Below are 17,440 nucleotides of genomic sequence, written 5' to 3' on the forward strand. Positions count from 1 at the left end.
CACATGGGGGGGTGTAATGCTGGGAGTTGTAGTACACACATGGGGGGGGTAATGCTGGGAGTTGTAGTACACACATGGGGGGGGTAATGCTGGGAGTTGTAGTACACACATGGGGGGGGTAATGCTGGGAGTTGTAGTACACACATGGGGGGGTAATGCTGGAGTTGTAGTACACACATGGGGGGGTGTAATGCTGGGAGTTGTAGTACACACATGGGGGGGGGTGTAATGCTGGGAGTTGTAGTACACACATGGGGGGGGTGTAATGCTGGGAGTTGTAGTACACACATGGGGGGGGGTGTAATGCTGGGAGTTGTAGTACACACATGGGGGGGTGTAATGCTGGGAGTTGTAGTACACACATGGGGGGGGTGTAATGCTGGGAGTTGTAGTACACACATGGGGGGGGGGTTGTAATGCTGGGAGTTGTAGTACACACATGGGGGGGGTGTAATGCTGGGAGTTGTAGTACACACATGGGGGGGGTGTAATGCTGGGAGTTGTAGTACACACATGGGGGGGGTGTAATGCTGGGAGTTGTAGTACACACATGGGGGGGGTGTAATGCTGGGAGTTGTAGTACACACATGGGGGGGGTGTAATGCTGGGAGTTGTAGTACACACATGGGGGGGGTGTAATGCTGGGAGTTGTAGTACACACATGGGGGGGGTGTAATGCTGGGAGTTGTAGTACACACATGGGGGGGGTGTAATGCTGGGAGTTGTAGTACACACATGGGGGGGTGTAATGCTGGGAGTTGTAGTACACACATGGGGGGGTGTAATGCTGGGAGTTATAGTACACACATGGGGGGGGTGTAATGCTGGGAGTTATAGTACACACATGGGGGGGGTGTAATGCTGGGAGTTATAGTACACACATGGGGGGGTGTAATGCTGGGAGTTATAGTACACACATGGGGGGGGTGTAATGCTGGGAGTTATAGTACACACATGGGGGGGGTGTAATGCTGGGAGTTATAGTACACACATGGGGGGGTGTAATGCTGGGAGTTGTAGTACACACATGGGGGGGGTGTAATGCTGGGAGTTGTAGTACACACATGGGGGGGTGTAATGCTGGGAGTTGTAGTACACACATGGGGGGGTGTAATGCTGGGAGTTGTAGTACACACATGGGGGGGTGTAATGCTGGGAGTTGTAGTACACACATGGGGGGGTGTAATGCTGGGAGTTGTAGTACACACATGGGGGGGGGGGTGTAATGCTGGGAGTTGTAGTACACACATGGGGGGGGGGGTAGTCCGGTAATGGCGGCCATCTTGTGCGGGGCAGCCGTTACCATGGAGCCGCCATGTTTCGGGCCCGCGGGGGTCGGTGTGTTCCCGGTGTATTTCGGGTAGGCGGAGGCCGTGTCGGTCCGGTATCCCGGGTGTGTAGCCGTCGGCCGCTCTCCGCCATATTGGGAAGGTCAGTCCCGTAGCGGCGCGGCCTCCCTCTCCTCACAGCCCCGATCACCGGCTCCCCCTCTCTCCCCTCGGGCTCTCCCGCCTCCCCGCACCGCCCGTACTCACCATCCCGGCCGTGTCCGCCCGTCCGTCCCGGGGAGGCTGTAAGCAGACAAAGAGCCAGCGCCCGACACTGCACTCCGACTATCCTCTGACCTCCCTCCCAGCGTGCACCGCGCCGCGCAGCCGCCGCATCACTCCGCCAGCGCCATCTTGTGTGTGGCAGAGGGGGCGGGGCGGGACGTCACTACAAGGCCAGCTGAAACCTTCTGGCGCGAAAACGTCCGCACTGACTGAGGGGAGAAGAGAGACGTGAGGGGAGAGAAACGGCAACCGGGAGAGAGACAGTCACTGAGGAAAGAGAAGAGACGGCACCGGGAAAGACGTGAGGGGAGAGAGACGGCAACCGGGAGAGAGAAGATACGGCACCGGGAGTGAGACAGTCACTGAGGAAAGAGAAGAGACGGCAACCGGGAAAGAGACAGTCACTGAGGAAAGAGAAGAGACGGCACCGGGAAAGACGTGAGGGGAGAGAGACGGCAACCGGGAGAGAGAAGATACGGCACCGGGAGTGAGACAGTCACTGAGGAGAGAGAAGAGACGGCAACCGGGAAAGAGACAGTCACTGAGGAAAGAGAAGAGACGGCACCGGGAGAGAGACGGCAACCGGGAGAGAGAAGATACGGCACCGGGAGTGAGACAGTCACTGAGGAGAGAGAAGAGACGGCACAGGGAGTGAGACAGTCACTGAGGAGAGAGAAGAGACGGCACAGGGAGTGAGACAGTCACTGAGGAGAGAGAAGAGACGGCACAGGGAGTGAGACAGTCACTGAGGAGAGAGAAGAGACGGCACAGGGAGTGAGACAGTCACTGAGGAGAGAGAAGAGACGGCACAGGGAGTGAGACAGTCACTGAGGAGAGAGAAGAGACGGCACAGGGAGTGAGACAGTCACTGAGGAGAGAGAAGAGACGGCACAGGGAGTGAGACAGTCACTGAAGAGTGAGATCTGAGAAGAGACGGCAACCGGGAGAGACGTGAGGAGAGGGGAGAGACGTGAGGAGAGAGAAGAGACGGCACCGGGAGAGAGAGACAGTCACTGAGGAGAGAGAAGAGACGGCACCGGAGAGACGTGAGGGGAGAGAGACAGTCACTGAGGAGAAAAAAGAGACTGCAACGGAGAGAGATGGCAACCGAGAGAGACAGTCACTGAGGAGAAAGAAGAGACTGCAACCGGGAGAGACGTTAGGGGAGATAGACGGCAACCGGGAGAGAGACAGTCACTGAGGAGAGAGTAGAGACTGCACGGGAAGTGAGACAAGACAGTCACTGAGGAGAGAGACAGTCACTGAGGAAGGACGGCACCAGGAGAGCGAGAGAGACAGACAGTCACTGAAGAGTGAGATCTGAGAATAGACGGCAACCGGGAGAGACGTGAGGGGAAGAAACTACATTGAGAACATACTGAGGAGAGAGACCGCAGAGGAAGAGACGGTCACTGAGGACAGAGATCACAGAGGAAGAGACGGTCACTGAGGGGAGAGATCGCACAGGAAGAGACGGTCACTGAGGGGAGAGACCGCACAGGAAGAGACGGTCACTGAGGGGAGAGACCGCACAGGAAGAGACGGTCACTGAGGGGAGAGACCGCACAGGAAGAGACGGTCACTGAGGGGAGAGACCGCACAGGAAGAGACGGTCACTGAGGGGAGAGACCGCACAGGAAGAGACGGTCACTGAGGGGAGAGACCGCACAGGAAGAGACGGTCACTGAGGGGAGAGACCGCACAGGAAGAGACGGTCATCGAGAGATATAGACACAGAGCGGAGATATAGACTCCTCACCTTAGTGACTGAGACCACCATTGGAGACAGATGGAGCAGATATCCACCTCTACCCCTGGAGACAGCAGATAGAGGAGACTGCTCCTAATGACCTCCATGGTGAGAGCGCCTCCCAATGACAGCCATAGACTGAGGCGGGGGGATTAGGGAAGCGTTCACACTGGGATGATCCGGGGATTTATTCTGATGACATATTTGGAGCCAGGATCTTATCCCAGTTATGAAGGGCGGGGGGGGGTCACCTTCTTCTGAATCAACACAGTGGGGGAGATTTGTCTTAACCTGTGTAGCTGCACCGTTCTTCTCTGCACTGGTTCTAATAAATTTACCCCCCCCCCCCGGGACACAATAGAGAGATAGATGGGACATGATTGAGCTTATATCAGCATGTGACATATACTAGAGGGAATGAATGTGTAATGCACAAGAAGACCCCCAACTATAGGTTCTTATCCCCTATATACAGGACAGGTCAGTCACATCACGTGATCTCTTATCACCTATATACAGGGCAGTCACATTATGTGATCTCTTATCCCCTATATACAGGACCCGGGCAGTCACATTACATGATCTCTTATCCCCTATATACAGGACCCAGGCCGTCACATTATGCGATCTCTTATCCCCTATATACAGGACCCGGGCAGTCACATTATGTGATCTCTTATCCCCTATATACAGGACCCAGGCGGTCACATTACGTGATCTCTTATCCCCTATATACAGGACAGGGCGGTCACATCACGTGATCTCTTATCCCCTATATACGGGACAGGGCAGTCACATCAAGTGATCTCTTATCCCCTATATATAGGACTGGGCAGTCACATCATGTGATCTCTTATCCCCCTATATGTAGGACTGGGCGGTCACACTACATGATCTGTCTTATCCCCTATATACAGGACTGGGCGGTCACACTACATGATCTGTCTTATCCCCTATACACAGGACAGGGTGGTCACATCAAGTGATCTTTTATCCCCTTTATATAGGACAGGGCGGTCACACCACGTGATGTCTTATCCCCTATATACAGGACCCAGGCTGTCACACCACGTGATCGGTCTTATCCCTTATATACAGGACAGGGCGGTCACACCACGTGATCTCTTATCCCCTATATACAGGACATTGCGGTCACACCACGTGATCTCTTATCCCCTATATACAGGACAGGGCGGTCACACCACGTGATCTGTCTTATCCCCTATGTACAGGACCCAAGCGGTCACACCACGTTATCTGTCTTATCCCCTGTATACAGGACCCAGGCGGTCACACCACGTGATCTGTCTTATCCCCTATATACAGGACAGGGTGGTCACATTATGTGATCTGTCTTATCCCCTATAAACAGGACAGGGTGGTCACATCATGTGATCTCTTATCCCCTATATACAGGACAGGGCGGTCACACTACATCATCTGTCTTATCCCCTATACACAGGACAGGGCGGTCACATCATGTGATCTGTCTTATCCCCTATACACAGGACAGGGCCATCACACTACGCAATCTGTCTTATCCCCTATATGCAGGACCCAGGCGGTCAAACCACGTGATCTGTCTTATCCCCTATACACAGGACAGGGCGGTCACATCATGTAATATGTCTTGTCCCCTATACACAGGACAGGGCGGTCACACTACATGATCTGTCTTATACCCTATATACAGGACTGGGTGGCCACACCATGTGATCTGTCTTATCCCCTATACACAGGACCTATGGCTTACAGTAAGCCTTGTGACGTATACTTCCAGAGTAACATAAAAGTAGGATGTGAAGTGGGTCTGACACCTGTGGGAGGAGTGATGGGTGCTGTCCTCTGGTCTGTGTCCTCTGCTGGGTGTATGTCAGGGTCTTCTCTTGGTTTAGGCTGTCCTCTGGTCTATGTCCTCTGGGTGTACGTCAGGGTCTTCTCTTGGTTTAGGCTGTCCTCTGGTCTGTCCTCTGCTGGGTGTATGTTGGGGTCTTCTCTTGGTTTAGACTTTCCGCGGGTCTGTGTCCTCTGTGTGTATGTCAGGGTCTTCTCTTGGTTTAGGCTGCTCCCTGAGGGTCTTTCCCCTGCTGGGTGTATGTCGGGGTCTTCTCTTGGTTTAGGCTGTCCTCTGGTCTGTATTCTCTGCTGGGTGTATGTCAGGGTCTTCTCTTGGTTTAGGCTGTCCTCTGGTCTGTGTTCTCTGCTGGGTGTATGTCAGGGTCTTCTCTTGGTTTAGGCTGTCCTCTCGTCTGTGTCCTCTTAGTGTATGTCAGGGTCTTCTCTTGATGTAGGCTTTCCTCTGGTCTGTGTCCTCTGTGTGTATGTCAGGGTCTTCTCTTGGTTTAGGCTGCTCCCTGAGGGTCTTTCCCCTGCTGGGTGTATGTCGGGGTCTTCTCTTGGTTTAGGCTGTCCTCTGGTCTGTATTCTCTGCTGGGTGTATGTCAGGGTCTTCTCTTGGTTTAGGCTGTCCTCTGGTCTGTGTTCTCTGCTGGGTGTATGTCAGGGTCTTCTCTTGGTTTAGGCTGTCCTCTCGTCTGTGTCCTCTTAGTGTATGTCAGGGTCTTCTCTTGATGTAGGCTTTCCTCTGGTCTGTGTCCTCTGTGTATGTCAGGGTGTTCTCTTGGTTTAGGCTACTCCCTGAGGGTCTGTCCCCTGCTGGGTGTATGTCAGGGTCTTCTCTTGGTTTTGGCTGCTCCCTGATGGTCTGTGCTCAACTAAGTGTATTTCTACGTCGTTATTGGTTGGAAGCTGCTTCCTGACAGTCTGCCCTTGTGTTGTGGTGTTTTTTGTTATTGGTTTTGCGCTGTTACTTTGGAGTATGTCCTGCCGCTGGGTGTATTTTCGGATCCCCACTTGGAGGGGTGCGCTGCAACCTGTGACTAATATGATTTTTGTTTTTCTCCTCAGATCCCGTCTTCCTCGGTGGTTTTGTGCCTTCCAGCATTGGGGACAAGTCATGCCAGTGCCAGGAGATGAGATGGGCGATACTCTGATAACTCGCACACCTATTCCCATCCCAGCCTATTTCAGCCAGGCAGAGCAGAGCTTCTCACACAAGAAGAGGGGTCGACCCCTCTGCTACACTCTTCCTCCACGGCCACCGGTGAAGAGCATACCGCCGATTAGCCGCATCTTTCCTAATAAGCAGCGCTCCTGGAGCCAACCACGCCCACAAAGCGTGTCTTTCAGAAGCCCCAAACATAAGCAGCCGGTCAGCCGACTCTATGACCACAGCAAGGAGGAGACCCTTTTCAAGCAATGTTTCCAGACTCTCTGCAAACTTGGAAGGGGTTCTTTTGGGGAAGTGTATAAGGTAGGACAAACAGGAGAATGTGGAGTTCCTGAGTGGTGTTCATGTTTTGAGGGGGGGGGGGGGAATTACACATGGTGGTCAGGATCCTTTGGGTTAGGGGATGGAGACGGGTATCAGACATTACAGTTTTACTCACTAAATATACAAACGAGGAGTGAGTGCCCTGATCACAAGAGCTTAGAGTCTATGGGGAGTGAGGGTCCTGATCACAAGAGCTTACAATCTATGAGGAGTGAGGTCCTGATCACAAGAGCTTACAGTCTATGAGGACCCTGATCACAAGAGCTTAGTCATTGAGGAATGGGGTTAGGACAAAATGCATAAAGTGTTTACTGTTACAATGGTCTAGCCATGTTTATTACATTTTTGTTTATTATGTCTGCAAAGCCCAAAGGGGGTCAAAGTGATATTAGGGGAGACCAATTGGGGAGTTTCATTCAACTGCTTAAAGAGATGTCTTTAGGGATTTGGGGTAGGTATTGGCAAAGTATTTAACACAGGAGATAGAGGTTTGGATTATAGAAGGTTTCTTTTAGATCATTAGCAGAGCGGAGATCATTTGTAGGATGGTAGATGGAGATGTAGGGAGGTGCAGCACTATGGAGAGCTTTCTGAGTGACAGTGAGCATTTTAGATTGTATTCTGGACTGAATGGATAACCAAAGTGTGGTGACTAGTACAGGGGCAGGCATAGAAGTAACGGCTGGAGCTTAAAGGGGTACCCTGCCCTTAGACATCTCATCCCCACCCTATCCAAAGGTTTTGGGCAGCCATCGTGAACGTAATTTCCCCTTAATTCATGTTTATGGGAGGGGGCGTGACTGCTGTAGTCACTGCAAACAGTGATGCAGGTAGTTCTCCAAGATCTGGTTAATGCATTCAACCTGTTCATTGGACTGATGGTGATATGCAGAAGAGAAGTTCATTTTGACCTCGAGTAGACTGCAGTGATCTCCAGAGTCTTGACGTGATCTGTACCCCTCGGTCAGAAACAATATTCTGCAGAAGCCCTTGGAAGCTGTGCTCAGTTAATAGATGGGCTAAGCGTTAGCTGAGGGTATCTCCAGGAGCAAGGCGAAGTGATCCATCTTGGAGAATCGATCTGTTACAACTCAAATTGCTGAACAACAGCAGAGGACGGGAGGTCTGTGATTTAGTCCATCGTGATTTGCTTCCAGGGTACTTCTGGAATGGGAAGTGGTTGTAGCAACCTGGCAGGTTTGGCGCTGAAGACTTTATTCTAAGCACAGGTTGTACAGGCACAAACTCCTGAACTTCCATTGGCAGAATAGGCCACCAGTAATTGCGATAAAGTAAATTGACAGTCCAGGGGGACCAAAGATACTTTGAGAAATGACCCAAGGTCCGAATTTTTCTCTTTAGCAGGAGGGACATGAGTCTTTTCTGTGGGAGTGTCCTTTATCTGGACTGGAGCTACAGAAACCCACGGTGTGGTTCAACCATATGTTGCGGGTATTTAATCTAGTCAGCGGAGTCGAAGGAACAGGAGAGGACATCTGCTTTCACGTTCTTATCCGCTGGATGGAAATGTAAGAAAGTTGAATCTGGCAAAGAGTACCCATCGAGCCTGACATAAGACTGCAGATGAGATTCTTGTGCTCTGTGTATATTACCACTAGATGCAGCGCCCCCTCTAGAAGGTGTCTCCATTCTTCAAAGGCAATCTTGTTTGCAAGCAGCTCTCTATTGCCAATAGAATAATTCTTTACGATAATAATAATTCTTAAAGAAGAGCTTGGAAAAGAAACCGCATGTGGTAAACTTCCTATTGGAATTCTTTTGCGAGAGAACCACTCCGATATAAGAAGCATCTACTTTGAGGGAGAATTGTTTAAATGTATCGGTGGTAAAAGAGTGGCGCAGCAGAAAAACAGCCTTTCAGCTGAAGAAAAGCGGACTGCGCCTCGGGTCAGCTTCTTCACATCTACCCATTTCTTGGTAAGTGCAAATATTGGAGCAGTCAGGGAGGAAATAGGAATAAACTAATGGTAGAAGTTTGCTAACCCCAGCAATCTTTGGATGGCACAAAGTTCCTGTAGAAGTGGCCAGTTCAGGACTGGAGACGTCATTCACAAATTCTTTAAACACTGCAGGAGCATTGCATAGTGGCCATTGCGAGTGTTGAACTCATTCTTCCACACAAATCAAGTTGTATGCTTTTCGCAAGTCCAACTTGGTGAATATCTGTGCACCCCGGATACAGTCAAATAGTTTGGAAATCAAAAGCCATGGGTACTTGACCGTGATTTTGTTTAGCACACGATAATTTATGCACGGGCACAATGACCCAAATTTGTTTGCAACAAAGAAGCTGGTGCCTGCTGGTGAAGTAGGATTTCAAATCAATCCCCTTTTCTAGGTTGTTTATGTATATGGCCATTGCCTGGATCTTAGGCTAGGATAATGGATAAACCCTTCCAGTGAGTATAAGTTCCGGGCAGGAGATCAACGGGTCAATCATAGGATGGGCTGGCAAGGTTTTTTTTCTTACAGAAGAAATCTGCATACGCTTCATATTGCGGAGGCAAGTCAGACCCGTAAGGAGGTACTAGAGATGCCTGATGAACCTTAGACAGGCAGAAGGAGTATCACTGACATCCCCTGCGGAGGATATTTTCTCTACGCCAATCAATGACTGGACAATCCCAGAAGCAAAGGATCAGTGGAGTCCAATAGAACAGGCTTTCTCAAAGTGTAGAACACCAACTTGGATCTTGATACGGGTGGTAGAGAGTGTCTATTCACAATAGTAGCCACCAGCGTCTCTGCACAACAGGTAGTAGGTAAATAGTACAGGGTCACCTGAGCTTGCCTAACAAAAATTTCCAGGAAGGCTGGTACAAAAATACTAGTTTTTTTTTTAGTGGTAAGAGTCACTGGAACATGGAGCTTGGGAGAATTGTCTTTCCTGCCTAGGGTCACTTCTAAAGACCCTAGGTGCTGAAGTTTTCCACATTTTTGGGGACAGGTACAGATAATGTAACCTTTTCCACCACAGTAGATTACAAGTTTCACAAGTTCTCTGCTCGACAACGCCGACGCTCCAGAAATCTAAAAACAGAAGTGAGAGCGCTCCGTAGTGTAATACAAGAGATGCAAAGGTTTTAAAAGGGAAGGCATGTACCAACATACACAACAATGGTAACACACATGCATATAGACAAGTCATCCGCTGCCCTCCGGCTGCAATGGTTTCAAGGAGAGGAATGGCTTCAAACGGAATGCCGGCTTAACGAGGCGCAGGATGGACTCATGGAACAGCCAAGTAGCATAAATAGCGTATTGTCACAGCGCCTTGGTGAAGGAGATAGGAGGCTTCAGGTGAGGTGTAGCCTGGCTCCTCAAACCCAGTGCAATAATCAGCCAAGAAAGTCTGTAGTTTAGCAGTTTCAGAACTGCTTTGCTTCCATAGAGAATTAGCCCAGACAAGAGCATCTCGGAGAGCAGGGAGAGGAGTTTCTTTCACTTAAGTTAGAAACTTGTCGCTCTGTAGCTCAAAGTGGATCAGGCACTGATATAAGAATTTTCTGCAGGACTTTGGGTTGCCACTGTAGCGTGGAGGCAAAGGCTGCTGGACAGCAACAACCCCATGGTGTGAACACAATGCAATAGGAATTGTAGGAGTTGCTGGGACCTGTGGTGCAGGTGATGCATCCAGAGGAACAAGCATTTTGGTTTAAATTCTGCATCGGGATATGGTGATCGCTCTGGTGTTTGTAAAGCTCTTAAAACAAATTTTGCACAGTAGGCTTTGTATTGCCAGCGGGATCCGTGGCCTGGGCAAATTATAACGCTGCAACAGGTGTGGTCTTCTGGACCATTCTTGAGATACCACTGAGGGCAGCAAGAGAGTCTGATGAAAGAGAGATGACTTGGGGTTATAGCTGAGCTGGGCTGTTAGAACAGCAGAGCTGAGGAGCTCAGATGCAGCCCGGTGGAGCAGACTTCAATACCAGACAGAGGCGTGGTCTTCAATCCAGGTCATACACAGTAGACTAAAGCAGGTACGAGGGATGAGGCAGAAGCAGGGTCAGAATATCAGTCTTAGGTCAGACACAGGTATGCAGTTCAGAAATAAGTGGCCAGACCCCTTCCCTTGCAGATACTACAATAGTACTAAGACACCACAGGAAAGGAGGACAGCTCTCATATAGATGGTGAATGACTGGGATTGGAGGAGGACAGGAATCTGGAGCTCACACTGACACTATAAGAGGAGGAACATGCACTGGCAGCCCCTATGGGACACACTAAAAACTGTTGCAGTGTACAACGGTGCAGAAGAGAAGGTGGTCACTGAGGTGAAGGAGATTCATGTACAGCACAATATTCATAAGCAGTGGTACACGCCGGCGATCTCCAACAATACATTTATTACCCGGAATCAGCAGCTTTTAGAAAGGCCTCAGAAATAAAGGATCACCTTGTGGATTTTTGGGGCCATTTTTGTTTGCTTGTAAAGAACTGAAGGTTTTATTGGTGCTGTTATGGGAGGACTTTTTGATCAGTCTATTTATGGAGAGGCAATATGAAAAAATTTGTAATTCTGTCACTTGGTTTTAATAGTGTTTACTGTGCGGTAGCGGTATAAACAACTTTAGTCGTTGGGCCAGTATGATTTATAGCGATACCCAATTTATATAGGTCCCCCCACCCCTTTTAGCAAAATTGCTTTTAAAAAAAACAAAACACAGCTTTTTTTTTGTGTTGAGTTGTGTGATGGCCTAATTTTGGGAGGGCCAGTTGTACTTATTTTTGGTACCATTTTTGCAACATTTTTTTTGGAGGCAAGGTGACTAAAATATATATATATATATATATATATATATATATATATATATATATATATATATATTTTTTTTTTCTAAAACATTTTTATTTTTACATTTTACTAGAAAACTAAATAGAGAAAAGGTGGGAAAAGCGAGTTGTATAGTTAGATGTATAAGCAATAGGAAGAGAGTCTGTGCCCCCCTGTATAGAGCTCGAGTGAGACTTGATATGGAATACTGGGATCTATAAGAAATAGTGATAAAATAGAACAGGTCTATGAACAGGAATATAAAATGGTGAAAGGTAATAACCTTATCAGGAAAGACCATAACTACAGGACTGTACAGAAAGTAAAGTGAATGAACAGAAGAGGAATGCAAATCAAATCCGTATTTGGTGTGACTTCCTTTTTGCCTAGAGACGCTTTGTCACATTACATAGAAGAGCTGATGTTGTTTTGAAGGAACTCTGCAGGGAGATTTATTAAAACCTGTGTAGAGGAACATTTTCTCTCAGCAACCAATCAGGTTGCTTCTTTCATTTTTAAAAGGGCCTCTTGAATGAAGAAAGCAGTTATTCTATGGTTGCTACGGGCAACTTTTCTTCACAGGTTTTGATAAATCTCCATTGTTCCTGAAATCTTTGAGAACTAAGCCCAGATCTCCTGTGGATGTTCCTGGATGATGTGAGATCAGGGCTCTGTGGGACCATATCGTCACCTCTAGGACTGCTTGTTCTTATCTACATTGAAGATAAATCTTTAGGTCATTGGTTTTATGTTTGCCGTTATTGTTCTGCCTCAGAATACATTTGGAGCCATTCAGATTCCTCCATGATGGTATTGCCGTTTAGATGCCTCCCTGATGGTATTGCATGATTGATAAGTATCTGCTTGTACACCTGTATTTCTCAGCATTGAGGACAACATCAAACCTGACTAAATCCCGACTATGTTTAATGAACGCAGCCCCAAACTTTTTGAAATCCGCCACCATGCTTCATTGTTGACATTATTGTTCTGCCTTCCAGCCTTTTTGGTGAACAAGGTTACAGCCAAATATCTCGCTTAATGACTCATCATTCCACAGAACCTGCTGCCATTTTCTGTATCTGGTTCACACTCTGTTGGACTGACTATTTGATGGGGTCTGGCGCTTTGAAAAGTTCCATTTTCTTCCTTTTTCCTGCTTCTCCAGTACCGAACCAGAAGGCTCCTGGGATTGGGAAGAACCAAGCTGCAGGACCCCACTATAACTCTCTACACACTAAAACCGTCATGGCCGTAAATATTGGCACCCCTGAAATTTTTCTAGAAAATTAAGTATTTCTCGCATAAGGATTGCAGTAACACATGTTTTGCTCTACACATGTTTATTCCCTTTCTGTGTATTGGAACTAAACCAAAAAAAGGGAGGAAAAAAAGCTAATTGGACATAATGTCACCAAACTCCAAAAAGGGGCTAGACAAAATTATTGGCACCCTTTCAAAATTGTAGAAAAATAAAATAGTTTCAAGCATGTGATGCTCCTTTAAACTCACCTGGGGCAAGTAACAGGTGTGGGCAATATAAAAATCACACCTGAAAGCAGATAAAAAGGAGAGAAGTTCACTTAGTCTTTGCATTGTGTGTCTGTGTGTGCCACACTAAGCATGGACAACAGAAGGAGAAGAGAACTGTTTGAGGACTTGAGAACCAAAATTGTGGAAACATTTTCAAGGTTACAAGTTCATCTCAAGAGATCTAGATTTGCCTTTGTTCACAGTGCGCAACATTATCAAGACGTTTACAGCCCATGATGCTGTAGCTAATCTCCCGTGGACGGAAGAGAAGAATTGATGAAAGGTGTCTATGCAGGATAGTCTGGATGGTGGATAAGCAGCCCCAAACAAGTTCCAAAGATATTCAAGCTGTCCTGTAGGCTCAGGGAGCATCAGTGTCAGCGCGAACTATCCGTCGACATTTAAATGAAATAAAACGCTATGGGAGGAGAGGAGACCCAGGAGGACCCCATTGCTCACACAGACCTAAAAAAGGAAGACTTTATTTTGCCAAAATGAACTTGAGTAAGCCAAAATCCTTCTGGGAAAAAGTCTTGTGGACAGATGAGACTGAGAGCTTTTTGGCATAGCACATCAAAACGGAATGAGGCCTACAAAGAAAAGAACACAGTACCTACAGTGAAATATGGTGGAGGTCAGTGATGTTTTGGGTTGTTTTGCTGCCTCTGGCACTGGGGGCCTTGAATGTGCACAAGACATCATGAAATCTGAGGATTACCAATGGATTTTGGGTCGCACTGTACAGCCCAGTGTCAGAAAGCTGGGTTTGTGTCCGAGATCTTGGGTCTTCCAGCTGGACAATGACCCCAAACATGCATCAAAAAGCCCCAGAAATGGACGGCAACAAAGCGCTGGAGAGTTCTGAAGTGGCAGCAATGAGTCCAGATCTAAATCCCATTGATCACCTGTGGAGAGATCTTATAATTACTGTTGGGAAAAGGCGCCTTCCAATAAGAGACCTGGAGCAGTTTGTAAAGGAAGAGTGGTCCAAAATTCCGGCTGAGAGGTGTAAGAAGCTTATTGATGGTTATAGGAGGCAACTGATTTCACTTATCTTTTCCAAAGGGTGTGCATCCAAATATTAAAGGGGTATTCCAGGAAAACCTTATTTTTTTTTTTTTTTTTTTTATATATATATATCAACTGGCTCAAGAAAGTTAAACAGATCTGTAAATTATTTCTATTAAAAAAATCTTAATCCTTTCAGTACTTATTAGCTTCTGAAGTTAAGGTTCTTTTCTGTCTAAATCCTCTCTGACACCTGTCTCGGGAAACTCCCAGTTTAGAAGCAAATCCCCATAGCAAACCTCTTCTAAACTGGGCGTTTCCCGAGACAGGTGTCATCAGAGAGGATTTAGACAGAAAAGAACAACCTTAACTTCAAAAGCTCATAAGCACTGAAAGGATTAAGATTTTTTAATAGAAGTAATTTACAAATCTGTTTAACTTTCTGGAGCCAGTTGATATATAAAAAAGTTTTTTCCTGGAATACCCCTTTAAGTTTAGGGTGCTTATAATTTTGTCCGGCCCATTTTTGGAGTTTGGTGACATTATGTCCAATTTGCTTTTTTTCCCCCTCCCCTTTTTTTGGTTTAGTTCCAATACACACGAAGGAAATAAATGTGTATAGCAAAACATGTTACTGCAATCCTTTCCTTTGAGAAATGCTTAATTTTCTAGAAAAATTTCAGGGGTGCCAACATTTACGGCCATGACTGTTGATGTTGTGCTCTCAGCGCAACCTCACATGAGGGTGAGTGTTTCTATCCTGCAATACCATACCTGTGCGTGACATACTTCACCAGCGGCGCTTACATGTCTTTTTTTTTTTTTTCCTTTCTTTCCTCTGATTATTGGAAGCTTCTAACTTTGCAGCATTTTTCCACACTTGCTGACTTTTACAAAGTCCTGTAAATCTGTGTAGTCCGGAGGGAAGAAGGGAAAGGACATGATGGAAACCCATTATATATAATACTAGAGGGAAGTTTATTTATTAAACACCATCTGATGTTATGGTGGTTCAGATTAGTAGTAGTAGTAGTAGTAATATTGGAAATGTCCAGCAGATGTAGTTGGTAGGTAGATGTTTAGGTAGGTAGTGGATGGTAGGTAAATGTTTAGGCAGGTAGGTAGTGGTTAGTAGGTAGATGTTTAGCTATCCTAAGACAGTGTTGGACTAGATGAACCAGGTGCCCTCTTTCTGCTCAGTTCCATAGTGGGTGGGATGTCTGGAGTTCTGTATTTTATTTAGTGATTATTATAAGGTGAATTACTGTAATTGTAACATTAACTGGGATTGTGTTAATGTGGTTTGCACATTCATCTACTGGTGGGTGACACTAGGTGTTTCCATGTTTGTAGGTGCGGAGTCGTGAGGATGGCTGCGTGTATGCCGTGAAGCGCTCCGTGTCACCGTTCCGTGGTGAATCTGACCGTCTCCACAAGCTCCAGGAGGTGAGGAAACATGAACGTGTCGGGGAGCACCCGAACTGCCTACGTTTTATACGGGCCTGGGAGGAGAAGCGGCTGCTGTATCTGCAGACGGAGCTGTGTGTTTGTAGCCTGCAGCAGCATTCGGAGGAGTTGGGGGAACCTCTGCCACCACAGCAGATATGGAATATAACCTGTGACCTTCTCCGCGGCCTCAAACATCTCCATGACCGAAACCTGCTACATCTGGACATCAAGCCAGCCAATGTGTTCATTTCCTTTTCTGGGGTCTACAAGCTGGGGGACTTTGGTCTCATGGTGGAGCTGGATGGAGCAGAAGGAAGTGCAGAGGCCCAGGAGGGAGACCCACGGTACATGGCTCCAGAGCTGCTGGATGGGGTCTTTACAAAGGCTGCAGATGTGTTCAGGTTAGAGCTGCGCTCCTCTCCATGTTCTGTGCCATCATGGTCTCCTGAGCCTACACTCATGTGTTTTCTCTTGTGTCTCAGCCTCGGGATGACGCTGCTAGAAGTTGCTTGTAACATGGAGGTCCCTAAAGGTGGTGAAGGCTGGCAGCAGCTACGGCAGGGTCACCTCCCAACAGAGTTCACTTCAGGTGGGTACCATCCCTAATGCAGGGCACATGCATTGAATGCCCCCTATGTTGTGTGCTGTGCATACTCTGCCCTGGGTGCTATGTTACACCTTGCCTCCCATGTTCATTTGTTTTCACAATCTGCCTCCAATCTAGAATTACCCCCAGATTTCTTGAAGGTGCTATCTGCAATGTTGGAGCCAGATTATCGATGCCGGGCTACTGTGGACTGGCTGCTCTCTTTTCCTGCCATCGGTAGGGCTGAGAGATGGAGGAAGGTGACCCTAACTACAAGAGGAGTCCTTACTAAGATAATGGGCATATTCCAGGTGAGCAGTCCTGCCTCATAGTCTGCTGTGTAATGGTCAGTGACTTGTGTATGAGGCGCTGGGCCATCCTCTGTATCGGACTCCATTCTCAAACATCTGTCTCTTCTCTCGGCTCTTCTTCCCTTCTCATTTCATAGTTTTTCCTGTGGCTCGTGACCCTGCTGTTCTATACCCTGAAGCGTCCTGTGATGCGGCTTTTATGCTGGAAGTCAAACGCTGCTGTGGGCTCTCCACCTTTGTCCCCATCCCAAAACCGTTGCTTAGAAAGCAGCTTATCGAGTGACTGGGAGGATGAAAGTCTTGGGGATGATGTCTTTGAAGTGCCACTGAGTCCCCTGGGCTTCTCCAGAAATATCACCTACCATGGACAGGAATTCCCTCTCAGGTGTGTGTTGCTCATGTGCACGTGAGATTAGTGTAATGGTGTGTGTGGCAGTAATATCCTGTATATACTGGTGTGTGTGTTAGGCAGTAATATCCTGTATATACTGGTGTGTGGCAGTAATATCCTGTATATACTGGTGTGTGTGTGGCAGTAATATCCTGTATATACTGGTGTGTGGCAGTAATATCCTGTATATACTGGTGTGTGTGTGAGGCAGTAATATCCTGTATATACTGGTGTGTGTGTGTGTGGCAGTAATATCCTGTATATACTGGTGTGTGTGTGGCAGTAATATCCTGTATATACTGGTGTGTGTGTGTGTGTGAGGCAGTAATATCCTGTATATACTGGTGTGTGGCAGTAATATCCTGTATATACTGGTGTGTGTGAGGCAGTAATATCCTGTATATACTGGGGTGTGTGTGTGTGTGAGGCAGTAATATCCTGTATATACTGGTGTGTGTGAGGAGGTAATATCCTGTATATACTGGTGTGTGTGAGGCAGTAATATCCTGTATATACTGGTGTGTGTGTGAGGAGGTAATATCCTGTATATTCTGGTGTGTGTGAGGCAGTAATATCCTGTATATACTGGTGTGTGTGTGTGTGTGAGGCGGTAATATCCTGTATATACTGGTGTGTGTGTGTGAGGCAGTAATATCCTGTATATACTGGTGTGTGTGAGGCAGTAATATCCTGTATATACTGGTGTGTGTGTGTGTGTGAGGCA

At 47.4% G+C, this 17,440-nt stretch overlaps 1 protein-coding gene across 2 annotated transcripts in view; it reads left to right on the forward strand.

Moving 5' to 3' along the window:
- Window positions 1-1,281: 1,281 nt before the first annotated feature.
- Window positions 1,282-17,440, forward strand: part of PKMYT1 (protein kinase, membrane associated tyrosine/threonine 1) — a 48,430-nt gene continuing 32,271 nt past the window's right edge. The window contains exons 1-6 of one of the 2 annotated variants that reach the window (XM_056552746.1): window positions 1,282-1,431; window positions 6,211-6,616; window positions 15,333-15,829; window positions 15,911-16,017; window positions 16,153-16,325; window positions 16,463-16,710. In XM_056552746.1, coding sequence (XP_056408721.1) covers window positions 1,316-1,431; window positions 6,211-6,616; window positions 15,333-15,829; window positions 15,911-16,017; window positions 16,153-16,325; window positions 16,463-16,710 — 1,547 coding nt within the window. In that variant the 5' untranslated portion in view covers window positions 1,282-1,315. Of the gene's footprint in view, window positions 1,432-2,125; window positions 3,412-6,210; window positions 6,617-15,332; window positions 15,830-15,910; window positions 16,018-16,152; window positions 16,326-16,462; window positions 16,711-17,440 lie in introns of those variants that run through there. The other variant, XM_056552747.1, reaches the window with a different exon arrangement.

The sequence above is a fragment of the Hyla sarda genome, unplaced genomic scaffold (assembly GCF_029499605.1).
Source record: "Hyla sarda isolate aHylSar1 unplaced genomic scaffold, aHylSar1.hap1 scaffold_1853, whole genome shotgun sequence".
In the NCBI taxonomy this organism is placed as follows: Eukaryota; Metazoa; Chordata; class Amphibia; order Anura; family Hylidae; genus Hyla; species Hyla sarda.